Raw genomic sequence first — 16,711 nt, 5'->3', positions numbered from 1 at the left:
ATCCTCCATCATATCTGGTTAGACAGGGCAGTGGGTTGATCCTCCATCATATCTGGTTAGTCAGGGCGGTGGGTTGATCCTCCATCATATCTGGTTAGTCAGGGCGGTGGGTTGATCCTCCATCATATCTGGTTAGACAGGGCGGTGGGTTGATCCTCCATCATATCTGGTTAGTCAGGGCGGTGGGTTGATCCTCCATCATATCTGGTTAGTCAGGGTGGTGGGTTGATCCTCCATCATATCTGGTTAGTCAGGGCGGTGGGTTGATCCTCCATCATATCTGGTTAGTCAGGGCAGTGGGTTGATCCTCCATCATATCTGGTTAGTCAGGGCGGTGGGTTGGTCCTCCATCATATCTGGTTAGTCAGGGCGGTGGGTTGATCCTCTATCATATCTGGTTAGACAGGGCGGTGGGTTGATCCTCCATCATATCTGGTTAGTCAGGGCGGTGGGTTGATCCTCCATCATATCTGGTTAGTCAGGGCGGTGGGTTGATCCTCCATCATATCTGGTTAGTCAGGGCGGTGGGTTGATCCTCCATCATATCTGGTTAGTCAGGGCGGTGGGTTGATCCTCCATCATATCTGGTTAGTCAGGGCGGTGGGTTGATCCTCCATCATATCTGGTTAGTCAGGGCGGTGGGTTGGTCCTCCATCATATCTGGTTAGTCAGGGCGGTGGGTTGGTCCTCCATCATATCTGGTTAGTCAGGGCGGTGGGTTGATCCTCCATCATATCTGGTTAGTCAGGGCGGTGGGTTGATCCTCCATCATATCTGGTTAGACAGGGCGGTGGGTTGATCCTCCATCATATCTGGTTAGTCAGGGCGGTGGGTTGATCCTCCATCATATCTGGTTAGTCAGGGCGGTGGGTTGATCCTCCATCATATCTGGTTAGTCAGGGTGGTGGGTTGGTCCTCCATCATATCTGGTTAGTCAGGGCGGTGGGTTGATCCTCCATCATATCTGGTTAGTCAGGGCGGTGGGTTGGTCCTCCATCATATCTGGTTAGTCAGGGTGGTGGGTTGGTCCTCCATCATATCTGGTTAGTCAGGGCGGTGGGTTGATCCTCCATTATATCTGGTTAGTCAGGGCAGTGGGTTGGTCCTCCATCATATCTGGTTAGTCAGGGCGGTGGGTTGGTCCTCCATCATATCTGGTTAGTCAGGGCGGTGGGTTGATCCTCCATCATATCTGGTTAGTCAGGGCGGTGGGTTGATCCTCCATCATATCTGGTTAGTCAGGGCGGTGGGTTGGTCCTCCATCATATCTGGTTAGTCAGGGCGGTGGGTTGATCCTCCATCATATCTGGTTAGTCAGGGCGGTGGGTTGGTCCTCCATCATATCTGGTTAGTCAGGGCGGTGGGTTGATCCTCCATCATATCTGGTTAGTCAGGGTGGTGGGTTGATCCTCCATCATATCTGGTTAGTCAGGGCGGTGGGTTGATCCTCCATCATATCTGGTTAGTCAGGGCGGTGGGTTGATCCTCCATCATATCTGGTTAGTCAGGGTGGTGGGTTGATCCTCCATCATATCTGGTTAGTCAGGGCAGTGGGTTGATCCTCCATCATATCTGGTTAGTCAGGGCAGTGGGTTGATCCTCCATCATATCTGGTTAGGCAGGAGGTGGCCAACCCAGGATGGATCTCTGGAAAGGCTCGTCTCTCCTCATCTCAGTGTTCCTCTAGTAGGCAGACAGCCATGTGGAGAAGATAAAATGGGAAATGAGCTCTGTATGAGGACATATACGTGACAGATGAGATTATAACATTTCTGGAGTGTGGCAGCAACTCCGGCATTAAATTAAATTATTACAGCCTAGTTGAAAAAGGCAAAACCAGAAGGCAACATAGACTTGAGAGCCTTCTGAGACAGTGGCATCCATCCACTGCACTGTCAACAAACTTGAGTGACCACATACAGTGACAGGATGACAGCATCAGCGCCCCAGTCTACCATAAAACCCTTTGCCTATGAACCCCTGGATCTGTACCTTTATCTAAGGGGGCATATTAGTTATCAAATGCTAAACTAAATAAGTGGGTTTTCAACCTAGACTTAAAGATTGTGACTGTGTCAGATTCCCGGACATAGTCTGGAAGGTTATTCCAAAGCTGGGGGGCCTTACAAGAAAGGGCTCTTCCCCCTGCTGTTACCTTATTAATTTGTGGAACTAATAAAAGACCAGCACCCTGTGATCTTAGTGGACATGGGGGTTCATAGTAGGAAATAAGTTCCTGGAGGTACTCAGGAGTAAGCCCGTGCAGTGCTTTATAAGTCCATAAATAATTTTTAAATCAAAACAGAATTTAACTGGGAGCCAATGCAGGGCTGATAGGACTGGTTTAATATGCTGAAAATTTCTAGTTCTAGTCAGAACTCTGGCTGCGGCATTTTGAACTATTTGAAGTTTATTTAGATTCCTATTTGAGCATCCTGACAGTAATGAGTTACAGTAGTCTAATCTGGAACTAACAAAGGCGTGCACCAATTTTTCTGCATCATCCTGTGATAATGCATTTCTTAACTTGGCAATGTTGCAGAGATGTAGAAAAGCTATCCTAGTAGTATTATCTATGTATTTATCAAATGATAGGTCAGAGTCGAGTATGACGCCTAGATTTGTGGCTACTGTGCCAGGTGTAATGGGGTAGTCTGCGAGATTAAGCATTAGATCTGGAGTTTTCTGTCTTGCGGCCTTAGAGCCCAGAAGGAGAACTTCTGTTTTGTCCTCATTAAGTTGGAGGAAGTTTAGAGACATCCAGCATTTAACATCTCTTTGTTATCAGGTTTGTTATCAGGTTTGGCTGATATGTAAAGTTGAGTGTCATCTGCATAGCAGTGAAAATTTACACAATGTTTGTTTATAACTGTGCCCAATGGTAGCATATATAATGTAAATAATAGTGGTCCTAAGATGGAGCCTTGCGGGACCCCATATTTCACTTTTGTACGTTTGGATGGAATATTATTGAGCTCTACAAACTGATGGCGATTAGTTAAGTAAGAGTAAAACCATGGAAGGGCAGTGACTGAGACTCCAACCCAGTTTTCTAACTATTCTAGCAAGATCCTGTGATCTATTGTGTCGAAAGATCCAGAAGCACTAACAGAGATACATAGCCTTGATCTGAAGCAAGGAGGAGATCATTTGTTACTTTAACTAGTGCTGTTTCAGTACTGTGATGGGGCCTAAATCCAGATTGGAACTTTTTAAATATGTGATTCAAAGTGTGTGGACAAAAGACCATCACACCTGAATGAGCTTGCTGAACATCCCACTCAAGTGGGATTTAGTGCTATTCAGTCCAAACAGTACAAAGTAGTATATATTGTACTTAAACTTATTTGGTAATTACAGGCCGAGAGTATTTTGCCCTGCATTGAAATAACAATAGATGAAAGTGGTCCTAGTACAAACACATTAGGGCAGGTTGCCACCCTAAATATGATAAACCCTCATAAAGCAAACGAATAAACTTTTTACAGTATGACACTGACATGCCTTTTTTTCTGGACTCCAGTAGGAAATGTTCCCTTTGGTCTTTGACTGTGCAAGCATGCTTTCTCCATGGTTCCCCCGCTCGCTTAGAACAGGTAGTGCATCAGCCATAGACACTTGCCTCCAAAATTCCCCATACAAAGTGGATGCTGTAAAAAAAAAACCCAACCCAAACAGAAATCTAAAGGAGATTCCCGCTGGTGTGGAACACTCACCTGAACCCAGGAAACACACTCAGATGTTTGCACCTTCACCATGTGTTGTCACATGAAATGGGATTGGCATGGAAATTATGGAAAATCGTAAAGAAAATGAAGCAACTAAAGAATCCTTTAGCACAGGGGTGCCCATTACGATCGCGAAGGAAGTGTGGGTAGATCGCATGACATTAAAAAGAAGTGGATGAATGACAGGCTATCGTCCATCTGCACTGAAGGTTGTAATTTGATTGACATACATGGTAGCCAATCTGACGTCTACAGTTTGACACACGCACACAACGATCGACACACATCGCCCCCCCCTTCAACGATCAACACATGCCGCTAGAAAATAAATAGGTAGATCTTATTTAAGTAGCTCGCAAGCTGAAAACTTGTGGGCACCCCTGCTTTAGCAGATCCACAGTAGAGCACTGGGGCGACGATAGAGATGGGCTCGGTTAGAGAGAGCAAAGGAATGTTGGAAGCTTTCTGTCTACGATGGTGTGTTGACAGGCCTCATAGATACGACTCTCTACTCTCTCACTGCTAAGACTCCATTCTCACTTTCCTGAATTTCAAAATACCTGCATTCTGTCTGGGGAGTGTCACACCTGTCTGGGGAGTGCTGCTCACTCGTAAACATCATGGCAAATCCTCTAATGGGAATACAGGTGTTCTAGATTCTAGACATGTACCAGAGACACAGATGAAAGGTGAATTTGTTATTGTAGACAGAAGTAGCTGCTAGTTCAGGGGTGCCCACAAGTTTTCAGCTTGCGAGCTACTTTTAAGATGACTAAGTCAGAAAAATCTACCTTTTCAAGATCGCTTGGAGTGAGATTTGAACCTGGAGTGTAAATTGTTGACGGGCGGTGTATGTGTGTCGATCGTTGACGGGTTGGGGGGGGGGGGGGGGGGGGGGTTGCGTGTGTCAAACTGTAGACGTCAGATTGGTTGCCATGTATGTCAATCAATATTCAACCGTCAGTGCAGATGGACGATAGTCTGTCATTCATTCACTACTTTTTAATGTCATGCGATCTACCCACATTCCTTCGTGATCAACCGGTCGATCGTGATCGACGTAATGGCCACCCCTGTGCTAGTTGATATGCAGACTTAGCTTAGCAGCATGTGCAGGGTCATAGTACAGGACTGAAACAGTAATAAATCACAGGGTCTTGAGTACAAGATCTTTCCACTAGAGCTATAGCGCTCTCTCTCTCTGTCTCTTTTTCTCTCTCTCTCTCTCTCTCTTTTTCTCTTGCACTCTCTCTGTCTCTCATATCCTATGAGTGTCTGTGTGTAAATGCACACATGTATGCATGCATATGTTTTTCCCATTACAGGTTTAGTTAGCAAGGTACTTTTAGTGTTTTAGGAAGGAAAAGTTTGAGGTAGGAAAGGTATGACCACGAATTTTCCTGTCTGAGTCTTAAGAGATTAATTGGCATGTAAGTGCGTTGCAGAGGGATCAGAGTGGGTATGAACTCAACTCTTTCTGCTCCATGATCAGGTCTCCGGTGCTAATTAAGTGTGAGAATAATCACACACACATAAATATCAGACAGGGCAAGACTTGTTCATGTGCCAGTGAGAGAAGACAGAGTGATTCAGATGGACTTCATCGTGACGGAGGCGTTCTAATAGACCGTGAGTGATTTACAGAGGCGAATGAGATCATGAATTAAAGGATCAGTTTGCATGTTCTATGGGAGCGCATGCATCCCTGTCTGCTTTTATAAGGACATCCCAGAGATCACAACTCCTTTCAGACAAGGAGGCTGAAGACTGTTGTGGTCCAGGACACTCCAGCTAATGGAGAGAAGGGGCTGGCCAGGAGGAGGTGTATGGAAATCAACAGCATGTAAATGAGTAGCTAAACAGAAATGGAGGTTCTGGGGTGCTCTAATGAAACACACCAATGATAAGTCACGTGGCTGAATTGAGAGCAGGGAGGGAAACTGGACAGAATTAATGCAGTTCATTAATTTGCAGTGAGTAGGATAAGGGGGAATGTGTTTGGATGAGGAGATCTAATTCTAATTTGTGTGTGTTTGTGTGTATGTTAGACAAATGTGTGATGACTTGTGGGGGTGTCTTGAAGCAGGTCATTTTTAACATGTGCCTCTGCCTCTTTCTCTCTCTCTGCTTTCTCCATCTCTCTTGCTATAGCTGGGATGACAGTAGTTCGGTGAGCAGTGGTCTTAGTGATACCCTTGATCACATCGCCAACGATGACGTAAACACTCCAGCATATTCTGCCATCTCCTCACGCAAGAGCAAAGGAGCACAGGTTCAGTCACACATCGTCTTCTATCTGGCTCTAACACACACACATATAAATAGCCCATTATGTGCAGTACAGTGCACCAGATTGTTAAGCCTTATCTCTGAATTCTTATCTTTGGCTGGTGAGGAAATTTATGCCATCTGTCAGGTGGAAAGCCAGAGTAAGATCTGTGTGTGTGTGTGTGTGTGTGTGTGTGTGTGTGTGTGTGTGTGTGTGTGTGTGTGTGTGTGTGTGTGTGTAATAACACAAGTGTAATAACATGTGTGATTTTGTCTGTGTGCAGATGTGTGATTCTCTTGTTTTGTTCCTGCAGTCTCACAAAGAGACCAGCAGGCACTTAGAGCAGACCGACAGTAGCTGGGCAGGATCTGAGGACCTGAAGATAGTCGATGAGGACATAGACCCAGTCATGGACTCGCCCTCCAAGTGGAAGGCGTCAGCCACCTCCTCCTCAGGGCAGGCTGAAGAGTGCGGACAGAAGACGGGGCTGCCCATGTCCCAGACGGGGTCCTGGAGGAGGGGCATGAGTGCCCAGGTTGGCATCACACCGCCGCGGACCAAAGGTTCCACTCCCTCCGTCAAAACAGTGGGTAAGAAAGTGTTAGCTCACTATGTGTAACTGCAAGTTCTTCTGACTTAGCAAAATTTGAGCAGTATTGGCTGGAACACAGCAGTACCTGGCTCTAAATCTAACTCTGATGTTACTGTGCTATTGGCTAGTCAGCTTATTTGCAAATAAGTAGAAAAGGAAGAAACTGTACAAGTCTCTATTGCAGTCAAATTGGTCATAGTTCATGAAACTTCCTGAAAACCATAAATCCAAACACCTAAAGAACCAACTAATCCTCCTCCCAAACAGTGGTGGAGCTAGACTGGGTGGTCAAAGGGTGACCAAGGCTTTATCAGAGGGCTCCATATACAAATGATGGACGAAAGGAAACACATATTTCCTCTTAAAATTACAATTGTCAGTGAGGTGGCAGTAGGGGTGGCAAGTTGGTGCCCCCCTTTGGCTCCACCACTACTCCCAAAGCACGATTAGCAGGGTCAGGTGTGTGAGATCATGGTTGGGTCTCAAACCTGCAGCTCCATGGGGGAACATCTGATATTGAGCAGTTGCGACAAATGACTGTTTGGACCCCACTGGCTCTTTGTCATTGTGAACGTCTCTTTTCCATCAGGTAAAACAGATGATGCCAAGGTGTCAGAGAAGGGCAAGGCTCCCTGTAAATCCCCCAGCATCCAGCGCTCCCCCTCGGATGCAGGCAAGAGCAGTGGCGACGAGGGCAAAAAGCCACCATCGGGCATCGGCCGCCCGCCCGCCACAAGCTCCTTTGGCTTCAAGAAGCCCCCAGGCACCTCTGCTCCCCTCATCACAGCCAGCGGGGCAACCCTGGTCAGTGGCTCAGCTACGCTCGGCAAGGCCCCCAAATCAGCGGGCGTGGCCAAGGCTGGGGGTGCGGCCAATGGGAGGAAGACAAGCCTGGATGAGTGCCAGCACCAGGATGATGGAGCCCTGCTGGGAGTGGGAGGGGCCAAGATTCCCCTGCAGTACCGTTCCCTGCCGCGGCCTGCCAAGTCCTCCAGTGCTGGGGTGGGAGGGGTGGGGGGGGTGGGGCGTGGCGGCTACCGCTCCAGTTCCAGCAGCATTGACTCCAATGTCAGCAGCAAGTCCACAGGAGGGGGAGTGGCTGGAGGTACAAATGAGGGTGGGGCTTCTGGCTCCAAGAGGAGGGATGGGGGGAAGATGGGGTCTGGGTGCTCAAGCCCTGTTACTGCTAACCAGACAGATAAGGAGAAAGTGACAGTGTCTGATCAGGAGGGAGTAGCACTGTCCACTTCACCCAAATCCAGTCCCACCTCCACCCAGTCAGGGCTGAGACATCCTGGGTCAAAATATCCAGATATCGCTTCTCCAACCTTCCGCAGGTGAGACTAAATGTTTGAGCACCTTTTCAGAACCTTTCTCTCTGTACTACTCTATCTGTCTCTCTTTCTGTAGCTCTTTCTCTGTCTGTCTCTCTCTCTCTGTATCTCTCTCTCTGAAGATTTTTCTCTGTAGCTTGCTCTCTCTCTCTCTCTCTCTCTGTGTCCCTATTTCTATCTGTATTTATCTTTATCTCTTCTACTCCCTCCAAAATTATCTGTTGAGGGCATGAAGAAATGAACACATTCTCCACTTAATCACATCCCAGTTGCAGATAAAAATCAGCATATCTACCTTGCAAATCCTTCATGGGTTTTAGCAATTCATAGGGCAACACTGCCATCTGGCGGTCATATGCGTTACTGCAGACCAGTAATTGGATTTGTCCAGGCAATTTTCCATTCACGCCACATATAGAGTCAGACGTCTGATAGAAGGTGACGGAAGAGATTTTTTCCAGTGCACTGGACTGTTTCATTGGGCAGGTCCATTGAAATCCATATTAGCCTGCAGCTCTACTCCACATAGCCTTGCAAGAAGGATTGTTTCTGTTTTTACACTGTTAATATGAAGCACATCACAGATGCACTTCCAGTGTATATTGATTATGTTTAAAATGTTCTCATGTATGTTGTTTTTGCATTATTCAATGTTATAAGAGGTACATAATGTACCAAATTATAATGATTTTATAATTCACACAGTGAGTGGTTTATCTTTCAGTGACTTGAATTCAAAATTGGTCCACTAGCTAAATCCAGAATTTGATTTGGTTAAACAGATAATATCAACCAATGTCAGAATTTTATGGATAGTAAGTCAAAAGCCACACAATTTGAAAACTATTCTTATGCTCAACACTACTAAGTCTGTGTTTATGTCTGCAGCATTGTCTTTCTTAGTTTAATTTAACAGATACAAGTATATTTTCCTATACTTTTATAGTACTGTATTATTTAAGTCATATTACCTCAAATTAAACAATATTTTTTATTTTTAACTAATAACTGTTTAACAAATTAACAGACTTTATAATATAATTAGTGCTGTCAATTCCAGGTGCCGTGATTAAAAGTCCTCACCAGGATTTTGCTCAGGCTTCCTGGATTGTGTTGATTCCACTAATTTTACCTGGATTGCTAATTAGAAAATCTAGCAAGCTTGAGCAAAATCCTGGTGAGGACTTTTAATTGCGGCACCTGGAATTGACAGCACTAAATATAAATATTTGAGACAATAATAGAAAATGGTGTCTAGTACAAAACCCAAAACCAGAAAAGTTGGCACGTTGTGTAAATCGTAAATAAAAACAGAATACAATGACTTGCAAATCATTTTCAACCTATATGCAATTGAACACACTGCAAAGTGTTTCAAAAAAGCTGGCACAAGTGACAAAGAAGACAGAGAAATTTGAGGAATGCTCATCAAACACTTATTTGGAATATCCCACAGGTGAACATGCTAATTGGGAACAGGTGGGTGCCATGATTGGGTATAAAAGCAGCTTCCTTAACATGCTCAGTCATTCACATAGAAGGATGGGGCGAGGGTCACCACTTTGTGAACAAATGCGTGGGCAAATTGTCGAACAGTTCAAGAACAACTTTTCTCAACGAGCTATTGCAAGGAATTTAGGAATTTCACCATCTACGGTCCGTAATATCATCAAAAGGTTCCGAGGATCTGGAGAAATCACTACACGTAAGGGGCAAGGCCGAAAACCAACATTGAATGCCCGTGACCTTCGATCCCTCAGGCGGTACTGCATCAAAAACCGACATCAGTGTGTAAAGGATATCACCACATGGGCTCAGGAATACTTCAGAAAACCACTGTCAGTAACTACAGTTCGTCGCTACATCTGTAAGTGCAAGTTAAAGCTCTACTATGCAAAGCAAAAGCCATTTATCAACAAGATCCAGAAACGCCGCCGGCTTTGCTGGGCCCGAGCTCATCTGAGATGGACTGATGCAAAGTGGAAAAGTGTTCTGTGGTCTGATGAGTCCACATTTCAAATTGTCTTTGGAAACTGTGGACGTCGTGTCTTACGGACCAAAGAGGAAAAGAACCATCGGAACTGTTATAGGCGCAAAGTTCAAAAGCCAGCATCTGTGATGGTATGGGGGTGCATTAGTGCCCAAGGCATGGGTAACTTACACATCTGTGAAGGCACCATTAATGCTGAAAGGTACATACAGGTTTTGGAGCAACATATGCTGCCATCCAAGCGACGTCTTTTTCATGGACGCCCCTGCTTATTTCAGCAAGACAATGCCAAGCCACATTCTGCACGTGTTACAACAGCGTGGCTTCGTAGCAAAAGAGTGCGGGTCCTCCCCTGGCCTGCCTGCAGTCCAGACCTGTCCCCCATTGAAAATGTGTGGCGCATTATGAAGCGTAAAATACGACAACGGAAACCCCGGACTGTTGAACAACTTAAGCTGTACATCAAGCAAGAATGGGGAAGAATTCCACCTGAAAAGCTTCAAAATTGGTCTCCTCAGTTCCCAAACGTTTACTGAGTGTTGTTAAAAGGAAAGGTGATGTAACACAGTGGTAATAATGTCCCTGTGCCAACTTTTTTGCAATGTGTTGCTACCATTGAATTCTAAGTTAATGGTTATTTGCAAAACAAAATAAAGTTTCTCCGTTCGAACATTAAATATATTGTCTTTGCATTCTATTCAGCTGATTATGGGTTGAAAATGATTTGCAAGTCATTGTATTCTGTTTTTATTTACGATTTACACAACGTGCCAACTTTTCTGGTTTTGGGGTTGTACTATAATATGTCTTCTCTGTTTCCATCAGATTGTTTGGCAGTAAAGCCACTAGTAAACCCAGCTCACCCAGTACACCTGATTCAGCCAAATGCCCGTCAGCACTGGGCAGCCCCCATGGCACACTGGCACGTCAGACTAGCCTGGACTCGCCCTCGTCGGGCACAGGCAGCCTGGGCAGCGCGGGTGGGCAGAGCGGAGGCAGCAGCCCCCTGTACGGCAAAGCGCCTGAGCTGGGCACGGACTCGCCGGCCTCCAGCCCCGCCTCGGGGTTCTCCCTGCCCTCCAACGCAAGGCCCTGGCCACCCACCCTCAGCAGCTCCTCCGCTGGTAGCAAGGAGACACTGAGCTGTCAGAGTCTGACCAGCCTGCACACCAGCTCAGAGTCCATCGACCTGCCACACCACGCAGCCAAGGTCACACGCACCGGCAGCGTCAAGTCCACACTGTCCGAGGGGTGAGTCCGTGGAGGCGGAGAGAGGCGGAGTCCACACGGGACAGAGAGGCGGAGTCTGCTCCCTCTTCTGTACTACATCCTCCACATCTCTCTGCCACAGCCCATGTGTCGTTGATATTGCATCATCTTATTTTTGTATTATACACTCAATGTTGGCATACTTCCTTAATGTAGAGATGATGGATGGATGGTATTTCTTGATTGATTTATATGAACAGCTGTGAGTAATCCTGTTATTAGCATGTCCAGTTTACCATTTACTGAGTCAGCTCACCAGCTGCAGATGCACCCTCATAACATACAGTGAAAATTTCACGAGGACTCTAAAATAGTGTTTTTATTTGTAACTTTAGTCATATGTTTAACCTCTTAATTGTCTAACATGTTTGTGTATATCAACTCTCACTGTTGTTTTTCTCTTTCTAACAGCATGACTCTTGACAGAAACACACTGCCTAAAAAAGGACTGAGGTACTAATCACCATGATTGATCTGTCTAATCACCATGATTGATCTGTCCCTTCACATTGAAATGCTCTTAAATGTATTTCTGGGACCACCTACCAGCTGCAGTATCATTATATTACAGCTGTTCAGCAATTCTAAATAGATTGTTGGTTGAAATGAATAGTAATTTGTGTGTGTTTGTGTGTGTGTGTGTGTGTGTGTGTGTGTGTGTGTGTGCGTGCGTGCGTGCGTGCGTGCGTGCGTGCGTGTAATCTTTTGATGAGGTTAAAATGTCAGAAAAGTCAGAGCAGGCAGTATTCTGTATTCAAGTCCATTTAAGAACTCAGAGCCCAGAGCACAAAGCCTGAATATTACTGCAGCATCAGCACCAATGAGAACACAGTACTAGTGGATCAGCACCAATGAGGACACAGTGCTAGTGGATCAGCACCAATGAGGACCAGCACTGCGGTTCCTTTCTCTGCAGTCATCTGTGTTCACTGGGAGCAGTTGGGAACGGGTAGTGGCTGATCTGGGTTCAGTAGAGACCGTAACAGTGACAGTTTTTAGTGACAGTTTTTAGTTTAGTTTTTCGCTATGATAGTCTAAGAAAGTGAAGTTGACCTTCATTAAGATGGAGATGACTAAATGGAGTAGTGACATTTGAGGGACTTGTTTCTGCTGCCTGGAGCTGTGACAAAATTAAGTATCTCGTTTGTAATATTAAATTGTTTAAACAACAACAGAATGTTTATTATATACGACTAAAGGCCGTCCTTGACATTGGTGTGTGTCTGTGTGTGTGTGTGTTGTTGAGAGAGAGAGAGAGAGGTGAGTAGGAGAGTGTTTGTGTGAGTGTGTGTCTGTGATAGAGACAGGAAAACAGTAGAGTTGTTGAGTGTTTGTACGTGTGTCTTAAAACTTGCTTGTGTGTGAGTAAATAACACTTGAAAATGCATCAGGATAATTGTAACCAGTGTGACTCTTTGTCCCTCAGACACCCTCCATCCTCCAGACACACGTCCCATGAGGAAGGGAAAGAGTGGTTGCGTTCTCACTCCACCGGGGGCCTGCAGGACACAGGTGGCCTCCTCTCTCCTCCAGGACTCACCACCACTGGGGCTGGAAAATACCACTACTCAAACCTATGTACGTTCAAGCACACTGCCCTACTGAGTGTGTGTGTGATTAATCAATAGATTAATTATTATTATTATTAGATTCATTATTATCCTAACTACAGAGTCTCAAAGAGAGATGCTGATTTCAGATTTGTAAAAAAAATCATGCTGTGTGTGTGTGTGTGTGTGTCTCCATCTTCTTCAGTGAGCCCCACCAGTATGAGTCAGTTCCCACTGTCCAGTATGACTCGTTCTAACAGTATTCCAGAGCAGGAAATGTTTGAGCTGTACGGAGAGGGCCGCGCGCTAGGGGGCAGTGCCACATCCCTGGAGGAACGCCCGCGGGCCATGAGCCGATCCGGATCCTTCCGGGACAGCACAGATGAAGGTCTGACCCAGTCAGAGAGATCACATAGGAGAGATGTTCTTATAGTGTTCTTACAGGGCTGGTTTGCCACCTGCATTTTGTCTTTGTACCATCACCCATACAAACTAATCAGCCCATTAATCTTAATCTATTAATAGATTAGTTATTAATTTTAAATGAGTAAACAACAAAAAATTGTTGGCATTCGATGGTTTTTTTTTTGGTCAATGGTCAAATTAAAATATTTTTTTTTGTTTGCCTGTTATAGTTACTAGAGGTGTTTTCAACTAAGGATTTTCATAGTCGAATCTGATTTGTCAGGTTTTCCCTTTAGTCGACTAATAGTTGAATCAAGTTTTTTTTTCTAGAGCACCTTAAACAGGATCTCGTTCTCATTCAGGACTTTTTCCACTTCAAGTAAAAACCTAAAACACTCAGATAAATGAATAAACATGGTAGGTTGGCTTTATTCAGCTTTTATTTATTTACTTATTTATTTTTTAATGAAACGTTAGAGAACATTAACAAAAAAAAAGTCAAAAAAATATTTTAAATAAAATATGCCTGCCTGAAAATATAAAAAAATTGCCACACAAAAGCAAAACAATTATAAGTAAATGTTCAAGTAACGGGGTTTAAAAAGCAAACAACAACAAAAAATGTTTATAGGCCTACTTGTCGAGACACACCGCGACGATCTGAGACAACACAACCGAAACGACACGAAAACGTTCGTAACGGCTGAACTGTTTTTTTTTTTCAGACCGAAACGGCTAAACTGTTTTTTTTTTTTGCCTTACCTGTCTTAAATGGTATGCCATGTTGGTTGTTCTCATGTGAAATGAAAGACGTTGGTGACATAACTTGCACTTTACTTTGTTTGATTCATCTTTATCTTTTTCAAAATACTTCCACACTTGAAGTTTTTTTAGTAGCCATTATAATCTCGGCAGATGCTGATCCTGTAGCGTGTTGAGCTTCACTCATTTGGATTGTGCAACTGCAGGGTGTGATTTATTAATGTGTAGTAAGGAAGATGCCTATTGTTAATGCGCAAACATCATTTAAAATATTTATTAACAGAAATTAGGATGATTTTATTTGACAAAAGGCTACATATAATGAAAAACAAAGACATTTCATGTAACAACTAATTCTTAGTGTAACGCTGGACGGAGGAGGCACGACGAGCGTCAAGTGGTGCAAACAACAACGTTTAATTTGAACAAATAGACACGTGAAGCTCCGTGTGGAGTGCAAACGTACAACACCTCTCACACAGGCACGAAACTTTAGACAAAGACGAGCACAAGACACTGCGCGAACGCACATTAAATAGGTGATTAAAACAAACCCTCGTGATCTCGAGACAAGGCACAGGTGCGACTACGAACACGCTCACAGACAACCCACACCCACTAATATGGACATAACAGCATGCAGACAACGTAGCGGCACACCCACAGGGAAGGGTCCGGAGCTGTGACCGTGACACTTAGCAGCATCCTTGGGCACCCCCATGCAGTTAGAATGGTACATTTGACGTTCATAGTCGACTAGGGGGTATAGTCGACTATAGTCGAATCAGCGAATATTGCAGGTCACCCCTAATAGTTACTGTTCCTTATTTTTCTATTTCTCTCCATAGTTCATGGGTCATCCCTGTCTCTGGTCTCCAGCACGTCCTCCTTGTACTCTGCGGTGAGTTCCTGTTTAGCCAGTTAGAACTTGAACATCCAGAAAACAAACAGACCAAAGCTCTTTGAAGTTTTAGCACTTAATTTCTTAAGTATCATATATATCATTTCTACAAGGCAGACATTTGATTTCTAAAGCTAGTTTAGGGTTTGTGTGATGTGTAGGGTGTGAATGAATGGGTAGGTGTTATTATTGTTGTCAAATTATTGTTGTCATTGTGACCGGCATCAGCCAGAAGAGGTTGGGTTCCCTCCCTGAGTCTTCTTGGGTTGGGTTCCTCTCAAGGTTTCTTCCTCTTGCTCTTAGGGAGTTTTTCCTTGCCACTGTCGCCCTTGGCTTGCTCACTGGGGGCTTGGACTCGGACACTTGTAAAGCTGCTTTGTGACAACAACTGTTGTAAAAAGCGCTATATAAATAAATTTGATTGATTTGATTTGATTTGTGGGTGTGTGTGCGCGGTGGTGTCTATGAGTGTGCTGTGTCTCCTGGTAAAGCTATGTGTTGTGATGAGATTGGGTTTGGGGTTATGTCTGAATTACTTTCCTGATGGTTATTTCTGCCTTTATGTCCTTTACAGACCGAGGAGAAGGCCCACTCTGAGGTATAACCCCTCCCCGCACCCTCCCCTCACGTGTATTAATACAGGAAAGACAAAATCAATTAAACAGTGATACAATCAGTGGCCAATATCGGTTAGCCAAGCACTTTTTTCCAGAGAAGATCAAGTAGTCCCATCTTCATACTGTATACCGAGATTTCTTATCCTGTGCAAATCTGTCATAAAGACACATATACACAGACTACAGACAACTTGTAGTAAAATGATCCACATCTGCATGTAGTATACTAATTTACTTCCCAAAGTCCTTCTCACTGCTGCTAGCTCTAGCTTATGTGCACTACATGTAAGTAGCATCCTAATATCCAAACCCACATTATTGTTACTTTAAACCGTTTTATGAAATATTAGCATATTACATAGAAAATGTGTATTAAATCTCAGACACGTTATTGAGGACTTTAGAATCTAATCTAATTAAATATGTGTCTCGTGGTTCAAAAAAGCTTTAACAGCAATGAATAGAAACATATTAATCATGTAGCCCTTCTGTCTTTATCTGTGGGCAACTCCCACTTACTGGTATATTAAAGGGGCAGTTATAGCCCTGTGTTAATCATGTGGCCCTTCTGTCTTTATCTGTGGGCAACTCCCACTTACTGGTATATTAAAGGGGCAGTTATAGCCCTGTGTTAATCATGTGGCCCTTCTGTCTTTATCTGTGGGCAACTCCCACTTACTGGTATATTAAAGGGGCAGTTATAGCCCTGTGTTAATCATGTGGCCCTTCTGTCTTTATCTGTGGGCAACTCCCACTTACTGGTATATTAAAGGGGCAGTTATAGCCCTGTGTTAATCATGTGGCCCTTCTGTCTTTATCTGTGGGCTACTCCCACTTACTGGTATATTAAAGGGGCAGTTATAGGTATATTAAAGGGGCAGTTATAGGTATATTAAAGGGGCAGTTATAGGTATATTAAAGGGGCAGTTATAGCCCTGTGTTAATCATGTGGCCCGCAGCTCTGTTGGCAGCAGTGGAAACGATTTTATTGAACCTGTTCGCTTCTCAACAGCAAATCAGAAAGCTGCGACGGGAGCTGGATGCCTCGCAGGAAAAGGTTGCGGCGTTGACGTCTCAACTGGCAGCGAATGTGAGTGAGACTCCAGCACGGAGTTTTGAGGATCAAATTTAGGGTTGTTTGTCATGATTTAAATTTTAAAAAGCATTATTTTGTTGTAACAGAATCACACATGGGGAATCCAGTAGCATTTTGTTGAATTTGAGATTTTGCATTGTGATTTGGGCTCCACAAGCCTGTCTGGATTTGTATTCATAATTAGAAGCCTTGGCTGGA

At 44.4% G+C, this 16,711-nt stretch overlaps 1 protein-coding gene across 13 annotated transcripts in view; it reads left to right on the top strand.

The window, feature by feature from the left end:
• Window positions 1-16,711, top strand: part of nav3 (neuron navigator 3) — a 373,704-nt gene that overhangs the window by 323,138 nt on the left and 33,855 nt on the right. For all 13 annotated transcript variants that reach the window (XM_076989743.1, XM_076989738.1, XM_076989739.1 and 10 more), the window contains 10 exons: window positions 5,880-6,000; window positions 6,311-6,587; window positions 7,179-7,926; window positions 10,739-11,164; window positions 11,594-11,635; window positions 12,609-12,760; window positions 12,938-13,120; window positions 14,748-14,800; window positions 15,375-15,398; window positions 16,430-16,507. In XM_076989743.1, coding sequence (XP_076845858.1) covers window positions 5,880-6,000; window positions 6,311-6,587; window positions 7,179-7,926; window positions 10,739-11,164; window positions 11,594-11,635; window positions 12,609-12,760; window positions 12,938-13,120; window positions 14,748-14,800; window positions 15,375-15,398; window positions 16,430-16,507 — 2,104 coding nt within the window. The remainder of the gene's footprint in view (window positions 1-5,879; window positions 6,001-6,310; window positions 6,588-7,178; window positions 7,927-10,738; window positions 11,165-11,593; window positions 11,636-12,608; window positions 12,761-12,937; window positions 13,121-14,747; window positions 14,801-15,374; window positions 15,399-16,429; window positions 16,508-16,711) is intronic.

The sequence above is a fragment of the Brachyhypopomus gauderio genome, unplaced genomic scaffold (assembly GCF_052324685.1).
Source record: "Brachyhypopomus gauderio isolate BG-103 unplaced genomic scaffold, BGAUD_0.2 sc70, whole genome shotgun sequence".
NCBI lineage: Eukaryota > Metazoa > Chordata > Actinopteri > Gymnotiformes > Hypopomidae > Brachyhypopomus > Brachyhypopomus gauderio.
This window is presented reverse-complemented; position numbering and strand designations above follow the sequence as displayed.